The sequence below is a fragment of the Tachypleus tridentatus genome, chromosome 4 (assembly GCF_004210375.1).
Source record: "Tachypleus tridentatus isolate NWPU-2018 chromosome 4, ASM421037v1, whole genome shotgun sequence".
NCBI lineage: Eukaryota > Metazoa > Arthropoda > Merostomata > Xiphosura > Limulidae > Tachypleus > Tachypleus tridentatus.
Window position 1 is genome coordinate 77709294 of NC_134828.1, and position 20314 is coordinate 77729607.

At 33.5% G+C, this 20314-nt stretch overlaps 1 protein-coding gene across 5 annotated transcripts in view; it reads left to right on the forward strand.

Annotated features, from left to right (window-relative positions):
• The first annotated feature begins 2815 nt into the window (after window positions 1-2815).
• Window positions 2816-20314, forward strand: part of LOC143249497 (angiogenic factor with G patch and FHA domains 1-like) — a 34178-nt gene continuing 16679 nt past the window's right edge. Inside the window, exons 1-7 of one of the 5 annotated variants that reach the window (XM_076499427.1) lie at window positions 2888-3050; window positions 3395-3455; window positions 3932-4321; window positions 8017-8063; window positions 11548-11667; window positions 17568-17843; window positions 20034-20250. In XM_076499427.1, coding sequence (XP_076355542.1) covers window positions 3955-4321; window positions 8017-8063; window positions 11548-11667; window positions 17568-17843; window positions 20034-20250 — 1027 coding nt within the window. In that variant the 5' untranslated portion in view covers window positions 2888-3050; window positions 3395-3455; window positions 3932-3954. Of the gene's footprint in view, window positions 3456-3931; window positions 4322-8016; window positions 8064-11547; window positions 11668-17567; window positions 17844-19927; window positions 20001-20033; window positions 20251-20314 lie in introns of all 5 variants that reach the window. The other 4 variants (XM_076499429.1, XM_076499426.1, XM_076499431.1 and 1 more) reach the window with 4 other exon arrangements.

The window sequence follows — 20314 nt, forward strand, 5'->3', positions numbered from 1 at the left end:
CTTGGTAGCTCAAAAGGTAAGAGTTGCGAAGCTCTTTAAACTATATTTTCGAACTCTTTACCTTAACATTGCTGACGCCAGTCGCCCTAAACTTGTATTAATCGAGTATCTATCGTTCAGTATCTAATGGACATCTCTTATATTAAAACTTTAGTACATAGCTCAGAAAGTAAAGGTCAAAAAACTAATTCAGTTATTTAATCTCATAATCCAAAAACCATCCTAACTTTCAATAATTAAATGATAATCGTGCAATGTGGAACATAAATTGTACTTTATAGTATCATCCAATAACTAGGAATGCTACTTTGTTTCAATCATTAGTTTCTCGAAAATAGGACTGTCCCACTTTTTCTTGGGGTTTAATTGCTGCCATGGAAACTAGCAAGTTCTAGTTTGCAATTCCACAGACTATCAGAATTGAGTCTCGGATAGATCTGGCATTTTCTCATTTGATGCATTCAAAGCGTCAGTATAAGTACTCTCAGCTATTCCGTCTTCATCTTTAAGTCAGGAATGTGATAGAATACTGATTTCATCTTCAAATAAACGTTCGTCGATTAGTACACACTTGAAACACTCGTGTATTATTTTGCACATTATAGAAGTGTGCTCAAAGTGGAAGTCCATAAATCATGTCTAGAGGGAACAAGATTTCTTAGCTGAAGATTAGTATTCCAATATACAACTTGATGATCTCTTTAATCTGCGGTTCGCGATTCGAATTTCCATCACACGAAACATAGTCGCCATTTCAGGCGTGGAGACATCATAATGTCATGGTCAATCCCACTATTCGTTGGTAAGAGAGTATCTTAAAGGATGGTGGTGGGTAGTGATGACTAGCTGCCTTCCCTCTAGTCTTACATTACTAAATTAGGGACGGCTGGTACGGATAGCCCTCGTGTAGCTTTGTGCGAAATTCAAAAACAAACAAAATCAGTGTCGAATCAGTGTTGAATCCAGAACTTCGATCTGGAAGTTGTGTGTCTGTATGTGTAAAGTTGGGAGAGGAATTCAAATTCGACACACTGGAAAATACAGTACTTCGGGGGGGATGTTTTGTACAGGAGGATATTTCCCTATATATCCCCTGAATTCAACACTAGCGCAAATTTATGGAAAACATTAATAACACACTATCATAATAATGCATAAGTAATTAAAATGACATACAAAAACCTGACTAATTTCAAAAGAAACAGAGTAAAATTGCTTTCAACACCTTTGATGATTATATTTACTTTGGAAATACTCTCCTCCCAATGGCACAACTGTATGCTTGCTGATTTACAATACTACAAAACTAGGTTCGATGTGGTGGGCAGAGCAGAAATAGCACATTGCGTTGAGTTGCGCTTAACTTCAATCAATTAATTAATAAATCAATCTTCGGAAAAACAAATTACACCAAAACAACTGCCAGAAGGTGAGAGAGTACCCTGTTTCCAGAAGTCTAAGGATTACTGTTCATTATTATGTTTCTGAAAGGAGGCAGTTAAAAATTGCGAATACTAATTTAAAGATACTATCTGGGATACCCGTACCTTGGACGAAGGCTGTGTAAATTCATTGAAAAGTTATCTTAAGACATAGAAAGTTATTTCCTTTATGTATAATTTTAAAACAAACAAACCAAAATGCCCATAAAAATAGCAAAATACAAAATGTGAAACCGTAAGTTTGCATATATCTCCTCATGGACCCAACAAACCTTCATGCCAGGGGCGAAGTAGTGGTAAAATAACCCTTGCAAAAACACTCATAAAACCACACCCTGCGAAATATTTACATGGACATACAACACACAGTAGTACTATATTTATATAGATGGCGCCAGTGGATTAGATCCGAGTGAGACCTATTCACGACGTCATATCTTCATCCTGAAATGGTTTGTTTGTTTGTTTTGAATTTCGCGCAAAGCTAATCGAGAGCTATCTGCGCTAGTCGTCCCTAATTTAGCAGTGTAAGGCTAGATGGAAGGAAGCTAGTCATCACCACTCAACGCCAGCACTTGGGTTACTCGTTTACCAATTGACCGTCACTTTATAACGCCCCACGACTGAAAGGGCAAACATGTTTGGTGTGGCGGGGATTCAAACCTGCGACCCTCAGATTACGAGTCGAATGCCTTAACCGTCTGGCCATGAGAATGGAGAAAAATAAAGTTATCCGTGACGAGAAATGGAGGCGAAATTGGAAAATCGTGACCCCTATTGCAAATCTACATGTGTACAAGATAAACATTTCGCGAAGTTGGGGCTTGCACTTTACGTAATAAAAGTTTTTCCAGTATCATGTAAGCAAGAGTTCCGTTATAGTATGGTATGTATACATATTAGAACACGACTAGTAAATACAATTTAATTTTGGTTATTTTCTTAATTATTAGATTTTCAGCTGAATTACAGCCTATCCTTAATATAACATTTTCTGTATTTTTAAAGGCTATTTCAACACTGCTAAGTATATATTGAATTAAAAAATAATAAAATAATGTTTTTGATATCATTAAAGTGTCCTCAAGTTTAAAATTGAATGTATGTGCGTTTTTCTCACAGCAAATCCACATCAAGCTATCCAATATATCTTTGGTGGGGAATCGAACTCTTGATTTTTGTATTATAATTATAAAAACTTATCACTGTCTTAGCAGAGGACTATAACTGAACGATGTTGTAATGCATGCTTAAGAACTTTTACAAAATCTCAAATTTAAACACTTAGTGTACAATGAGAAACTTACACCTCCTTTTTTTTCTGCTTTATTTTACACACACAGTTCTTTCTTTGGTTCAACGGTAAGCCTGAATGGTTAAAAAGTTAAAATCTGGTTTTGATACTAACAGTGGGTACAGCACAGATAGTTCATTTCAGGTTTTTGCCGAACAACATTTATCTTTAATTTGGTTCAGCAGTAAGTCTACAGATTCAGACTTGCGACGCTAAACCTTAATTTTCGACAATTGTATTGGGCGGATTGCAGATAATTTTGTGCTTAACTAAACCAAACTCTGCTATTTGGCCTGTCCCATGGTAGATTAGCGGTACATTTATAGACCTACGGATCCAACATCCGTGGTTTGATTCTTTAGATGGGCAAATTACTGATAGCCATTGGTGTAGTTTTACACTATGAAAACAACAGTTTAGGCGGAACAAGAATGCGAAATTTCATGATAGTTTCTTAGTATTAAAATGTTAAACGTTATCAGAAATAATTATGCACTGCTCTTATTTTCTATTATATATATATTATATACCAAAGTAGTCGGTTTTGAATATATGAAACTTTAAATGTACTTTGCAAAATTCAGGTAGGCAAAGAAAAAATGGTGATATTTTCTGCGACAAATACTGCAACTTAATTGTATTTTTTTTCTGTATCTAGAATTATTCAGTCTGTATTACCCAGACTTCGAGCTCTTTGAACCAGCGGATGCTGCCTAGGTGTAAGTATGAATACTACACTTCAAGAAATATATAGTTTACGCATATTGAACGAAAAATATACTTTGCATAACTTGTGAAAAGCGCATTCTTTATAAACGGTTTGGAACAATAAATAAATATTATTTTTACAGTTTAATGTAAATTTCTATGTTTAAATAAGTCTTAAGTTGAAGAGTCGATTACATTATTCAAGCCATAATGAAGAATAATGATATGTTACATTGGAAGTAGAACAATGCTAATAATAGTATAGTATAGTGCCACCAAGATACAGCAAGGTTGCCTTCTATTTAGGAGTTAACACTTTGGAATGGGATTAATATATTTCAGTGTAATAATAATAAAAAAACAACAATACGAATGATATAATTTTATTTGAAAACTGAAGTGATAATTATATGCTCATATTCCCAAGTGAACATATCTAATGTATGACTTTTGCTATAAGTTTTAAATTAATTTTCTTCTTATGTAGAGATGATTTAAAAAAAAAAAAAAATGGAAGGAAACCCATCAGATGTTATTTTGACTCTTCAAAAAGATGAGATTGTTTCCAATGAAATGGAAGTAATCAAGCTGAAGAAAGAATTGGCAAGAGTTGAAGCAGTCTGTGAGAGGTATGAGAGATACAATGAAGATCTTCAACAACAAGTAGAAAAAATGAGTTGTCAACTACAAGAATGGAGAAAAAAAATTTTAAGTGAAAGAAATTGTGCAGAAAATCAAACAGGAATGAAAACATCATCTTTAAAAAAACTGTGTCTTAATGAAGATAGCTCTCATTGTTTTTGTCCCTGTCATCTAAAAGAAATATCTTTATTAGATGTTAGCACACAAACGTTTGAAAGTGACTTCATGGGTATAGGTAAGTGAAGTTGACCCTTATGTTAAAAAACTTTTGTATACACAATAGCTTCCACTTCGAGGAAGAAAAAAATTCATACATTATATGGCTATTATATAGCATGTACAATATAAATTTAAGAAACTTGATCCTAGAATTTTGTATAGAACTTTTGTTCCTTCAGATAGCAAGCTTAATTTTATGATCCTGTATTTCTGTAGAATCAGTTGTAGATTAACTTTTCATTTTTTGAAAATATGAATTCATAAAGCAAAATGTAACAAAAATGAAGCCTAAAATTAGCCTAATGGTAATACAGTAGTATATTGGCTTAAAGTATTAATAAATTTTTGCAAATGGCAACATGTGTTCATTTTCATTGTTTATTGTGCCAACATTTATGGCTAAAGGTGGTGTTAAGAAATAAATTTAGTAAATTTCTTTTTTATATCTCCCAAATTTCAAACAATGTAGGAGAGTTTCAGAACTGGAACTTAATTTGGCCACTTGGCTTAAAGAACTCATTTTTGTTATCTTTAAAACAACTAACTAAAACTAAATATGGTCCTTGAGATCATTCCATCTAACAAACAAAGGTTTCTATGATTTACAGTAATGTTATACAAACAGACAAAACACTCTGCTACAAGTAACAGTTGAGTAATTTTGTTTTACTACAAGCATAGGTCTGGGCTCACATACCATGTGTTTATTACTATTTTAATAATCTAAAATTCCTATTCTATTTTCGAGTGTAATGTCATTTAGTTTCTGAGTTGTTATGTTGATCAGTTTGTAGCCCAGTGAGTAACTATTTTCACTGGGTTTATAAATATTTTCTGTTACCCATGAAAGTCAAAATTGTGAATAAAACATAGTTTCTCTAACAGAATTTCATTACATATACATTGATTTTAGTCATAATTCTGATGCTGCTAAGTGTGGCTAAACGTATGTTAATAAATATAAAATTGAAGTTTGAAAGCCTTGTATGCTAACATTAGTATATATCAATTTAATGACTGCTTATACAATACATAGTTATTATATTCTTAACTTAATAGAAGCAAAACAAGCTATTTCATGTTTAAAAGTATCCTAACACTTTGCCAAAATGTGTCTGCTAAACTTTTGCTCTCTCCCTTTCTTTCTGTGTCTTTATATATATAAAGTGGCAGCCATTTTTGTTCTGAAAAATAAATTTTGAAATGTCTGAGGTTTAAAATTTTTCAGATTTCACCACATAATTTTCAAAACTAAACACTATTACCATGGGCCTGCAAACACTCAGTATATATATATATATAAACAAAATCTATATTAAATATAAGTATTTCACTTAATTTGTACAAATTTGTGTTGTTTTAGTAAAGTTTATGAAACATTATTCTGCTGTTCATTTGTGTGAATGTGGGGTTATGACAGGCAATTTAGTTGATATTATGTAACTTGACTGTCAGAAAGCTTTTGTAACCTTCTTTAGAACAATGGTGAAATATAATAATAATAATGTATACATTTTTGACCCAGCAGAAAATATATAAACATTCTAGAAAAATTTCAGAAACATGCCTTTCAATGGTGTTTGACTTTATATTTTTTTCCAACAGAGAAAGGCTAGAAGGTTTGTATTTGTTTTTTATGGGAGATATAAAAACTAGAAGTGACTTCATTGAGTTATTTACAACTGTTATGATTTGGGGTAATCAGCTTGTGGGATGTTCTTTATCAATAATTTAATGAAATAGGCTGAAATCCAAACTTAAGTATTAGGAGTAATAATTGTAAACTTTGAAAGGCCATATGGAAGGATTATATGTAACAAATTACTTGTGATGTTAGTAAAAATACCCATAACAAAATTATTAAAATATTTGATACACACATACATTTTACTGCTGGTTTACAGATATTTCTATGATAAAAATTAACAACATGATTGAAGTGAGTTTTGATATTTTTCTTTCAGTAATTATTTATCTATATTATGACATAGCATAAGCCTAGAAATAATCCATCAATGTATTCAGTTGCATAGCCAGAAAAAAATTAAAAAATGAGGAACTAGTTGTCAAATACTTTCATATATTTTGCCAGAAAATTGCTTATTTTTGGTACTGTATTATTTAATATAGCATGAATAACAACTTTTTGAGAAAGTATTATTGTTCTGTGATTGTGTAACCCTTGCCTGATATTGCATAGATATATAAGTCTACATTATTGAGTGTGTGAAATATCTGAATGGTTTGTTTCTGTTTGTCTAAATCATTACTTGAGCCTCCCCATTTTGAAGATGTAATACAAGAAAAACTACATGTTAACATTAAGGAAATAAAAATTAATTATACTGCTGTTTTTCTTGTTGAAAGTTGATGTTCTACAGTGAATCTTGAAAACTGTGTAACAGTACATTATTATACTATTCAGTTAGTCATACATGTTACTTCAAGCACCCAAAAAGAAACCTCAAATGGTTATCCACAGAGTGCCAATGAAAGAAATAAAAATATTAAGAAATCTGCTTTGAACAGAGCTTCAGCTCAGAACTCTAATCTTATATTAATTCTTTAAGACTATTGAATTGTCAGTTCTAAACATGCTACTTCCATCTTGGCAATTACAGCACTTTAACTCTGACTTGTTTATCATAATATAATTTACCTGTGTCACCTTACAATTAGAGGTCATTGTTTGTAAATTAACCAGCAATTTGTTACTTAATTGTTTTCTGTTTCTATTGAAAAAGCTACAGTTTTATTCATTCAACACGTTTTTTAAGGCACGGTACAAGGTTTTATTTAAACAAATTATGAATTTATGTAATTTCAAGATTTATAGACAGTAAAAGCTTTTGCAATTTTTGGAATTGCATAATTCTGTTATGCTCTCAATTTCACGATTTTAAATTATTCACAAAAAAGAAGAAATTCCTTCTAATTTATGATGAGCCCAGTTTATTTACATTATTTTGTTCTTCTGTATACATGTGTCTACTCATATTAATTTGCATTATTTTGTTCTTCTGTATTACATGTGTCAACTCACATTAATTTACATTATTTTGTTTTTCTGTATATATGTGTCTACTAACATTAATTTACATTATTTTGTTTTTCTGTATATATGTGTCTACTAACATTAATTTACATTATTTTGTTTTTCTGTATATATGTATCTACTGACATTAATTTGCATTATTTGTTCTTCTGTATATATATGTATATATTTTTTTTTCTAGAACTTGTGGCTTTTGTACTGTATTATCCATTCTTTACCACAGTTTATTTTCAGTTTTATTTTCTCTATCTTCTTTAAGTAACAAGATATCTTTCATGCTTTAAAGCTATCCAGGTTCACAGCTAACTGCTCTTTCAAATACACCATTTGTCTGCTTGAATCATTTTAATATTTTTTCCCCTAGTGTCTGATTTAATTTTTTGTTACTTCTAGTGTGCATTAACTTTTTTAAAGATAGTTTTCCCCTAACATATGGAATATTTTTGGGAACCAAATTGTATAAAGGAAAATTTTCATGTATTTATTCTATAATCAAATTAAGTAAAAATTCACAAGAAACACAGCAGTGAAGGTACTTAAGACGCTAAATTGACCACAGTCACTTTTGCTAACAATTGCAAATGAGAATACTACATTTTGTGAACAAACTATACTGTTTGTAAATTATCAATAAAAATTGATTTATCTTCTGCTAGATGAACAGGGCTCAGTTGAAGATTGGACTCTTCCAGAAGGATCCAGAGTAAGTGCCAGTTTTTCTGGTATATTTTTAGTTTGTTTCATTAAATATTTCTTTCATAATCAGTTTAAAAGTAAAGAAAAGCCAGAAAAAAGTGTATAAAAATAAATACAAGTTCTACAGGTATTAATTTTATTTTCCAAATACTGGATGAAGAAGCATCTATGTTAGTTCCAATCCAATCTTTTCTTCATTATTAATATTTACAAAATTGAGTAAACATTGTTGATATGCTAGACTTGTAATGTAGCTAAATAACATATTTATATTGCCAAGGATTATAACCCATAGACTCTTAACTACATTACCTTTTAGCATTATACCAATTATTGTTATTCATGCTAGGTTCTTTGAATACTAATTTGTAGCTTTTACTAAATTTCCAGAATCATGAAAAATGTTTTATTGCTTTAATAACATGAGTCATGTTTTTCTACACTTTGTTTATATTATGAGTGTGTGTGAGTTTGGCTTACTAACTGAAATTCAAACTACAAGTAATGATGATTATACAAATATTTTATGTGATAGAGTTACCAGTTTTCAAAATGCTAAGACTGTTACTTTACAATATAGCACATTGTGCTAAAGAACTATAGAAACCATATACAATGTTTATAATTGTACAATTACAATTTTAGTACAACTAAAGAAAGGGCTATAAAGCTCTACATTTATTTTAGAATTAAAATCTTGCTTAAACTTATTGTTCTTTGGAGATTATTTTGTTGCAATAAAATTTTAATTGTGTAATTGTATATGTATATAGTTTTATGGTATGTTGATACTGGTTTACATCTTTTTAAATAGCTTAGTACAAATGAATCAGTCAATGCAGTATTTGTAGGTAACACAACTGCTAATATACAGTACTTACCATATGAAAACAATGAATAGTAACTGGTTCTCTTTATTTAATGTGGCATGGCATGATATAAGCAAAGTAATAATTAATGTTGTAAAATGCAAGAGGAAAAGAAGACGGGGAAAGTTCCGTTTATATTATGTTCAAGATTTGTATTTAAATTTTGATGTGTATATATTTCACAGCCTGTAATTAACCAAGCTATATATACTCTTCAAAACAAGAAACGCAAAAGGGATATTTTTGTTATTTTAAAGAGAAATATATGTAATAACATTACAAGCTCGCTCAGAGTATGTGATGTTACATGTGTTAAGGCACTGATTGTCAGACCAAAATGACAATAAAAGTTGTGCACTTTGAAAACGGAGGAAAACATCGGATTTTTCACCAAAATGCATGCGTGTATAATAAATTTATTTGAGAGATCTGCATGTTCTGCAAGTGCAACATGTGCAAAATCCCTATAAAAGTGATGGGTTCTCGTTTTCCATAGCTCAGTGTTAAGCCACCGACACGCAATACAGTTACGCCAAGACTGACTGAAGCACAACACAACAACGCCATTGGTTGCTTGGAAGCAGGCAAATTTCAATCAGATGTTGCCAGAGCTGTGAATGTCCACCCAAGCACCATCACAAGGCCATGGAATCATCACCAACAACATGGATCAATTCGTGACTGTCCACAATCTGGCACACCTCGTGTGACCATGCCCACACAAGATCACAACATCCAGTTACGTCACCTTCTGGATAGAACCACCACTGCGACGTCTACTGCCTCAACCATACCAGGGCTGCGTAGGATTTCCGATCAGACCAAATGCAACTGTCTACGAGATGTAGGAATCCGACCTCGACGTCCAGTCAGAGGCGTCATCCTCACCCAGCAACATCGTCAAGCATGGCTGCAGTGGACTCGGGCACATCGGGTATGGCCTCATCGACGATGGAGGCATGTTTGGTTCAGCGATGAATCACGTTTTATGCTTCGTAGGCAGGATGGAAGGACCCGTGTTTACCGTCGCCGAGGTGAACGTTTTGCAGCAAACTGTGTGCAGGATGTTGACAGATTTTGTGGTGGCAGCATCATGATGTGGGCTGCCATCACCTACAATGCCAGAACAGACCTTTTGCACATTCGATGGAATCTTACGGCTCAACGATACGTTGACGAGATTCTTAGGCCCCATGTGCAACCCATCATGGTGAACGTCAACGACGTTTTTCAACATGACAACGCTCATCCTCACACAGCCCGAATCATCACTGTCTTCTTGAGACACCACAACATCAGCGTTCTTCCCTGGCCCTCCAGATCACCAGATTTAAACCCCATCGAACATCTTTGGGACGAGTTGGACCGACGTCTACGACGGTGACAACCTCAACCGCAGACTCTACCTCAGCTTGCAGCAGCTTTGCAAGCTGAGTGGACAGCCATTCCACAGGATGTGATTCGTCATCTCATCACTTCCATGGGCAGGAGATGCCAAGCAGTTATTGATGTCACGGGGTCATACTCGTTATTGACGTTGAGTGACGTTAAACTTCAACTAGTGAGCGTGGACTTCGCCTTTGCAGACTTTGGATGTTCAGCAGTGAATGTGCAAAGTTTCACACATGTCATACAGAACTACTCGGAATAAACTTGTTAACAATTTGTCTCACATTTTGCCTTTTGCGTTTCTTTTTTTGAAGAGTATGTTTAACAACATAAGTATTTTACCACCTGTGTTTTGAAAATGGATGTGGACAAAGTCATTTTCAATAGTGATATCTTTATAGACAGGTAAAAGGACAAAAAGAGATAATTTTTTCCATATGTAGGAATTGTTTAAGTACAAGATGCATTATGTAACCAGTTTGAGGTTATCAGTGCATCTAAAACCTCCACACATCATCACTAAGTGCATTGATACCTAACCTAAATCTGACAGATGAAGCAAAGCACAAAAATGTATCACAGAGTTAACTGGAATTTGACTGTGTTTGAAGCAGAAAAAGAGAATAAACATAGTGCAAACAAAATGAGCATTAATCTTTATATAAAATACTAGATTCAAATCAAATAATTGAGTATATATGAAAATCAATAGCACTTGTGCTAAAAATGTGTCTTTCAACCTGAATCTAAAATAATCTGTAATCTCAGTTCTGTATTCCATTCCAGAATTATAAAGGAGAGCATTATATATTTTTAATAGTGCCATTCCTGTCAGTGTGTAGGAAATATTAATGTCAGTGTTGATCATTACAATATAACATAAGATCTCATTCTAAACATATGTAACTCAACAGTATACAAAATGTCTGTCTTGACAAAGTGTGTTCAACAATACAGCAGTTTTTCCTATGAGAAATTATACATGTTACCAAATGGAGGAAGTTTCATAAGAACAGTAATTTGAGAAGAGGTAATTTAGCCTAATTTCATAAGGAAAATTCTGTTGTTAAAACTACACATATGGCTAGAAATGACTTTATGCAAAAAGAAAAAGAAAATTATAATCAAACAATAAATATATATATATATTAAAGGAACATTGTTGTTGAATTTTTAATTATTTTGTGGTCATTATCAAAAGCATTGTGGAAGCTAATATTTCTCTTCTTTCAGGCTTCTGTAGCTGATCTAGTCAAACAAGTTGCCAATGAAGCAGTACAGTCTTCAGAGTATGTGTATGACATCAATTCAAGCATGTACTACAGCATCAATACTGGGTATTATTATGATCCTGTAAGTAAAATAATTTATTTATAACAATACAAAAGCTGTAGGGTTCTCTGTGCATTTATATTTTGTAACTACTGTACCTTAATAGGTAATTTTTGTAACACTGTTGACTTTCTAGTTTTTATTTTCTTGAAAATGCCTTTTTCGAGTGAAATAATTTTTTTGTATCTGATTGGCTCAAACTTCACTCTGAACAACTTTGGTCAAAATCTATGAATAAAGCGGTTCTTGAAATTCAATTTCGTACATAACAAAAGCTTACATTGTAGTATTAGAAGAGGTTGTGTTTTTTCACATCACTTTTATGCTGTGATAAAATATCTTCAGTGTTGGATAGAATATTGTAGTTATGGACATGTTACTTAACTTGGGTATATTACAGCTCATTGGATTAGATTGCAGTTCATAGTATGTTGTCATATTAAAGTTAACGCTTTTAAGTGTATAGAACGTTTCCTTAATTTTTGGGTTTGTGTTGAACTAAGAAATATATTTTAGGTTTTATCACATGCATACATCATGAAAGTGGAGATCATCCATATCAAAGAGATGACTTATGAAATTCTTTTGTTTCAGAGGTGTTTGTAGACTCTCATGAAACTTGTAGCTGTGTAAATTACATACATTTCGATAGTAATCTAATCTTTATTATTTTCTTCCTTCCAATTTTGAGCTGGGCATGGCATAACAATGATCATGGCAGAGTGTGAATTTGTGGGTCCATGGATTGCATCTTGTTGACACAAAATTGTACTTCATACATTGGACCTGTGAGTGCATTTTAAGAATAACAGTTAAATCCCACTATTCAATCCAAGTATCCCAACAGTTGGTGGTTGGTGCCTTTGACTTGTTCTTTCCTCCAGTTTGTCATTTCAAAATTAGGATTAATTAGCACAGATAGGCCTTGTGTAGCTATGCACTGATATCCAAAATAAACAGACTTCCAACACTTCTTACCTTTCTTCAGAAAATTAGCTATTCTCTTTCAGTTCTATTGAAACCTGCAGAGGTTTTCTGTATGCATACCACAAGACTTCCTATACCCTATTGAAATATTACAATGTGTCTCATACAAATCATTGTGTCCTCCTTCTTCACTAATATGAGCATGACATGCTTACATGACATGACTTCATCTGTACTCCTCCACTGAACTATCACATCTAGTTTGGCAGTGCTTGTATTCAGATATACTTATTTATTTATTTAACAGTTTGTGTTCAGCTATAATATCCTCACAGAGTTGTCTTCTTTAATTTTAGTTTTCATTCCTATACTTTCTTCACTTTAAACTTTTATCAGTTAGTTCCAGTTGCATTATTCTTTTTTCCTGCTTGAGTTTGATGGACTTTTCTTCTTTATGAATTCTGATGTTCATGCTACTGCTTTGGGGGTAATGCCAGCTACTAGTTTCTTTCTTAGGCCTCAGGTGCAAGCAACCCAACTGTGGATTTAGCCACATTCATTCATTACCTTAGGGATTGAATGTTACTCAGTCAACCTTGTCCCCCAGACCTCACCCCAGTTTCTCTCGAATGGGCAAATCCTGTTCAAACTGATGAGAACTTTGATCATCTGTTTCTGCCTCCTGATTTTTTTGTACCTTCCCATCCCTCTCCTAAGGAATCAGTTCAACCTAACATGATCTTTTTTTATTTTATTTCTCAGATTTGTGACATTTTATCCCTTTCTTCTAATTCTTATGAGTCAAGTCTTTCTTCACTCTGTGATCAGTCTTCTCACCCCTTTAATGTTTTTTTCTCCCCCCTGATATTTAGGTTCATGTTGATGAATGTACCCTGGAAGTAAGTGATTAGATTAGTATGTCTTGTCCATGTGGGTTTCAGATCAGTTTGCACTTTCATACCCTCATGCTGACTGTCCCTTTTTGACCAAAAGTTATTAGGTTTTGTATAACCCAGTTGGGGAGGTCAACTACTGAATCATTCTGACACATGCTCAGCATCTTTGCTTGTGTTTTACCCTTACAACTGTTTTACAGTATCTTTCTTTTCTACACATCTTCTCTGAGGCTGTCTACAGAAATCCATGGGGATACCCTTTCCATTCTTTCCTTCACACTAGGTGGTTTGTCATCCCTGGTTCTGGCTTTGCATACGTGGTTTCTCTGTTGCTGATACCTTCTAGGTTGTGATGTGATTTTGAATCGGGTCTGTTCATCATAGACTCGTCTTTAGGATTTACCCATAGCCCCATTTCTGTGGCAATACATTTTTGACAAAATCCTGGAAACAATAGGGCCACAGGTGTCATCAATCCAACATAATTCTACCTTTATGTACCAATATTGTTGTTTGTCTGTCCAGTCAAAGCCCCATGTGACACCTATTACCGTTTTTTGCCCTTTTCCTTCCCAACCATTACCTGTCCCTTCTTCTCAGGGTGTCTCTTCTTCTCACTGTTTTCAACAATGCACCTAGTGGATTCTACTCTGATGAGAGTTCACCTTGCACATTTTCTTCATTGACATTCCTTTGTTGAGATCAATTGGTTCTTTAGGTTTTGTCAGAAGGATTTGTGTTTTCCTCTCTTTTCCTTAATTCTGTATCTCCTTTCCCCATTTCCTTCCCTCCTCCTCAGTATACTTTGCATATTTTCTTCATTACTGACATTCCTTTGTTGAGATCAGTTGGTTTTGCAGGTTTTGTCAGAAGTATTTGTGTTCCATTTTTTCCCTACATTCTGTATCTCCTTTCCCCATTTCCTTTCCTCCTCCTCAGTATTCCATGACCAGTCAGCATCTGTTGGAAGCTATTTGGGAATTACTATATCAGCTATCAAACATGTTCTCCATCCTTCAACAGGTTTTATTCCTAACTTTCAACTTTTTGTTCCTAAGAAAACCAGGTACTAGAAGCCAATCATAGATTTATCTTGTCTCAACTGTTTTGTTTACCTGCTTCAGTTTACCATGAAGTTCCATCACTTACTGCTCGCGAGGTTCTATTATGTTTAAGTTACATGGTCTTCAGTGACATCACTGGTCAATCTCAGTTGTGCCAACATAAGATCCCATCAGTGGGCTCTTCATAATCAATGGAAACTTGCACAGGATCCTCTTTCTACTCCCTTTACCCTACTTCTTATCCTGCAAAACAATCTGCTTTTCATCATCCATAAAGGAAATTTTACAATGATGCATGTGGGCCCCACACCTAATACATTCATTTTCTATTATCTACATTGTATTAATGTTTCTTCTTCATCGGGTTTTTGTCTTCCTTCTGTGGCTATTCTTCAGACTTCAGTGTGTCTGTGAGTTACAAGTTTCTATTCATACTTTCTTTTATTTCTTGGGTCTTCTCATCATTCTTCTTTATATGAATCATCTTTTGTGGCACGTGTTGCCTGACCAGATCTTCTTTCATATGAAATATTCATGGTACAGTCATGTCAACTCACTTTATATTCCATGGCTTTGCAATGCTCACTATTGAGATGGGGTGTTCCACAAGATCACTTGTAGGTGGGCCAGGTGGTTAAGGCACTTGACTCGTAATCCGAGGGTTGCGGGTTCGAATCCCTGTTACACCATACCTGCTTACCCTTTCAGCTGTGGGGGCATTATAACGTAACAGTCAATCCCAACATTCATTGGTAAAAGAGTAACCCAAGAGTTTGCAGTGGGTAGTAATGACTAGCTGCTTTCCCTCTTGTCTTATACTGCTAAATTAGGAACAGCTAGTGCAGATAGTCCTAGGGTAGCTTTGCATGAAATTCAAAACAAACCAAACCACTTGTAGATGAATAACTTCACAATATTTTGATTCATAAACATACATGTTATGGACTGTACAACTCATGGACTGTATTGGTAAAACAGAAGGGGATTGCAACCCATTTGTGCCATGCCTGTAGTGAATAGTTCAGTATGGTCTGCTTTTCAAAATTTGATTTTCTGATCATCATTTTCACTGTTGCAGGTGATGACATTCTTCTAGACTTTCCACCATCTTTTCTTCTTTTTAGTGGAGTATGAGAGTCCTTACCACTTTCTAGTTTTAAGCTCTTGGGGTGATGGACCACAGAGGTACTCATCTGAATGGGTTCCACATAAATATGGCTATAACTGCTCAGTGCAGGGTGGGATAGTGGTGTTCTGTGTGTATAGATGACATAATGTTTTGCTTTTTGTAATATACAATTACAAAGAAAAAATGTGTCAGAAAATGCAGTTCACCCTTCATTTTGGAGCCCTCGTTCTCCCCCTTACAGATGTTTGTAACCCATAGATAAGTTTTGGATTTAGAGTAGAACCAATCAACATAATTCCTCATATATACTTTGGATTGTCTATCCTTCTCCCTCAATTTCCTCCATCTCTGTTGTGAATCACAGAAGTGGTACATGGGATTGTTATAGTTCTGTTCTATTAGCTCCCTTATTTTTTCTTAATACAAGGATGTAATTGCCTTTTGGATGGTTAAGGTCAATTCCCAGTGAAGAGAATTGATTGCATGTGATTATAAACATCCTTTCCATACCAGATGTGGGCTCTCCAGATCAATAGCTCAGTGCCAATAATTGAGACATATTTGGAACATGTAGTGATTCTAAATTCCCCATTTTCTTGCATTTGTGGTGAAGACAGTATGATTCTCGACGTATCCCCACATAGATGTCAGTTCCCTGCAGCATGGGTTTTGGATGTAGTTGACTTACCAAGTAGTGACCATTGCTCCTTAGCCACTACACACCTAAGGGCATATCCATTGTTTTACCCACTTTTTCGTTTGTGAGACTGAGTTGTATTTATTTTATATGGTTAGGAACATGATCTCGACACTGTTCTCTCCTGCTTAAATGTGCTCCACTACTTTACCTCACTTACCTTCTCCACATCTCATAGTGGAATGAAGAGTATACTTCATTTGGATGTAGTGCATTTGATCTTTGGATCTGACTCATTTCCAAGGGATCCTTTGGACATCTTTGGAGGGTACTTCTATCATTACCTTACTCAAGTTGCTCCTATTCAGTATGGGATTCAAGCTAATTAAGTAAGCACTGCATTGGAAGTTAAAATTTTTTCTGTGCTAGAAATGTATTTCCAATAGATACCTCCTGTCATACTTTCCACCTTTCCTCCCCACTTTAATCTGGTGCTTATGTCTTCTGCCAAACTCTGAGGTGATGGTTCGGTAAAGGAGTATAGAGATAGAGGGAGTCATGTGTCGCATGAGCACGTCATGATTCTATTTATGGAGAAGTGACATATGGTAATTTGGATGAGAGGCATGTCAAAATCTTTGAATTCTAATATGGAGTTGCAGAAGGCTTGTGGCATGTGTATGCAAAGTGTGCATACAGAGGGCAGCACTGAATGGGAATAGCTAATTTTGTGTGTAGGAAAATTATAACTTTTCACTTTATTAATATCTAAACAAGAAATTTTGACAAATTTTCTAGTATAAGCTTTACTGAGTGCTCTGTAGTTCTGATTATGCTTGCATGTTATTCAACTAAACGGGTTATGTTTTCATGAGTTATTTGAATAATTTACACTTAATTGATGCAGAAGATTATTTATCTTTGTGGTTTAATGATGAAACAAATTTTTGTTAGAAATATGGCTATATATATGTTTAATTGCTGAAAAAGGCATTTTTAATTAGTTATTGTTTCATTATTTATGTTCTCTATAAGCACAATCCAGCTATCTGAGAGGTTGATAACAAAATGTGTGTTTTTTATGTTTTTTTTAGTAAAGGTTAAACTAATATTTTATTTGCTTGTGTAAGCCTAATTGGAAGATTCTATTTTATACTATATAATTTGATTTTTTGTGCACATAGATCTTACATTATAATGATGAAACAAACTGTTTCAAGTATTTATTTACTTTTTTAAGCTTTTAAGTCTGTTCTCCCACCCTCTAGGTAAGCACTTTGTTTTATGAGCCTTACTCTGGATCTTATTACATGTATGATGAAGCGACAAAGTCCTATCACTTTCACTCACAAGTTGCCCTGTCTGAGCATGAAACTAGTCATACAAGACACCATAAAGTATCTCACAAAACTGTTCATTCTGGGGAAGGAAATAGCCATTCAGAAGAGACCGCTAACACCTCTAACCAGAAACTACATTCTGAAATGTCAGAATTGACCCATAGGTGTCATCAAACAAATTATAGAAAGAGGACAAGAAAAAAGGTATTTAATTAAAAGCAAAAGAATAAAGAACTCTTATGTTACATTCTATGCTTACAGAATGTTTTTGGTAGTTTGCAAACTTTTCTTCATGTTCAGAAATGTTTTGATCTAGATATATGGTATTTAGAAGTGAGATGCATATGTTTCAAGTCTCAGAATACTGGATCCTCTGACATTTTGTTTCCCAAAGAGCAGGCACAGATGAGCCACATATTAGAGCTCCTGATTTTGTAGGTGGCAAGTCATGACCAAATCCATGTGATACCACGAAACTTTCACCACACTTTAAACTGTGGGCTCATTATAAGGGTGACATTCAATTCCTTAGCATAGATTTTGTATGGTATAATACTGTTTACTGGTAGTTTTTCTTCTGGCCAGTAGTTCAAAAATAAGAACAAAATTTTGTATGTGTGAGTTGATGTTTTGTTATCCTGTTTCAGGATTTAAAAAACACTTTCCAATGGATTAAGGGGTATATGTAGCAATTTAAGGTGTTTTTATATTGGAATAATGTTGCAGCAACCTACCACTACTTCATGGATTCTGGTAAATATGTATGTGTGAGTGTATGTAAATAAATCTTTTTTTTTTTTTTTTTTTAGGTTTAGTGAATTTGGCATTGGCAAGATTTATTCCAATGTGATTAAGTATCAAGCTATGGTCAGTCTTTTAATACAATGCAGAAAAAAGTAAATTATATGCTCTTGGTGATATAATTGTCAAATTGTGTAATGATTGACATAAAGTATATAAAAACTTTCCTGTTTAGTAAATCTGTTAACCATTTCGAAAATACGGATGATAAATCCCCTTCTTCTTTCCTGTTCTCACAGTGCAAATACTTAATTAAATTTCATGAAACTTGGTAAAAACCTAATAAATAGTGCCAATTTTAATATGGAGAAATTAGTTAAGTTTGGTTTTTAGTATTCATCTTATTGTCTTAGGTTGTAAAATCTCCAAAATTTTAATGCGTAAGACAGTTTTCAAAAAGACAACTAAAATACTTCCCTTCCTCTTACATTTTCTATTTGTTTTATGAATCATGAGATAGTTAAATGTTACATATTTAATCAGTTTTCACGTGTCTGATGTTCATAAATATATTTCTTTCGATATTTTATTTTGCTAGTTCAAGCAGTTGATTTTCTGCTGTAAATCAATCAAACACAGTATAATTGACAATGATTTACTGGTAAACCTTCCTTTACAATATAACAACACTGTTACTTTTGTGATGCATCGTAATGTATTTGCCCATAATATTTTCAGTTGAAGTAAATTTACATGTAATAATTATATTTTGTGTTTAATAAGTAATAAGTTCTTGGGTATTTGTTAATGTTGTTTGAGCATTATAGACTGAACAATATATTCAACAAAAGAAAAAAGATTATATCACTTAAATAGTTAGCCATCACAAATATTATTACTAAAACTCTGTATCTTCACCTCACATGTCATCATAGAATAATATTCCTGTAGTTTTCAAACAGACATAATATTATAAAAAGGTATTAACAAGGATACAGATAACATCATCAGAAACTATAAAAAAAAATCTAAAACCTATAATTTATTTGGAACAATTTCAAACTTCTTCATCAGTTTTGACTGTATGCAGTTTTGAAAGTATAACTAACTTTCACACAGCATTATTGGAATTTAACTACATAGTGTCAGAGCTTTGTAGTTTTATTGAACTCATAATTCAAAATTGGCATAATTGAAAAATGTTATTAAATTGTGAAAGACAGCCTTAGAGGAAAAGTGTATTTTAAGTTGGTTAATTAAAAAGGATGCAAGTTCTAAGAAGCATTGAGTTAAAGATGAGAAACTACTTATGATTTTTCATTTGATCTATGAAGATAATAATCAAAATGTTAAAGAATTTTACTTCTCTTTAAGCACCTTTGTGTGAATTGACAAGTGGCAAATTAATGGCAGAAAAAAAGTAATTGAGAGAAGTTACCAGAGTTTACAGAGAAAGAAAGGGTTATGTACTAAGAATTTGTTAGTACTATCAGCCTTTCATTTAAAAGAAAATAGAAGATAAGTTCATATTTTTCAACTTTTTATAGTGTGATGAAGTATCAGAAATCACCTCTACCTTGTCTTCATTAACCATTCAGTGTATGAAGGAGGCAGTAATAGGTAATTACCCTTTCTTTATATTTTGTTTTCTAGCCTAAACCTCAGGGCAAAAATCGAAAACTTGAACAAGGGGATACAAACATTGCAAGAAAAGAAATAAACGATGATACAAAGATGTTGGGGTCAGAAGATTCAAACAGTAGTAGTTCAGTAGAAGAGGGGGAGCTTGAAGACACAAATACTGAATTATCAGGCTCAGAAAACTCAGGGACTGAAAGTGATATAACTAAATCTGTTTCGGAAGATGAGGGTGAGTTCTTGAAAACTATCAGATTAGTAACAGAAGTTATTTTAAAGTTCCTATGTTATTATTC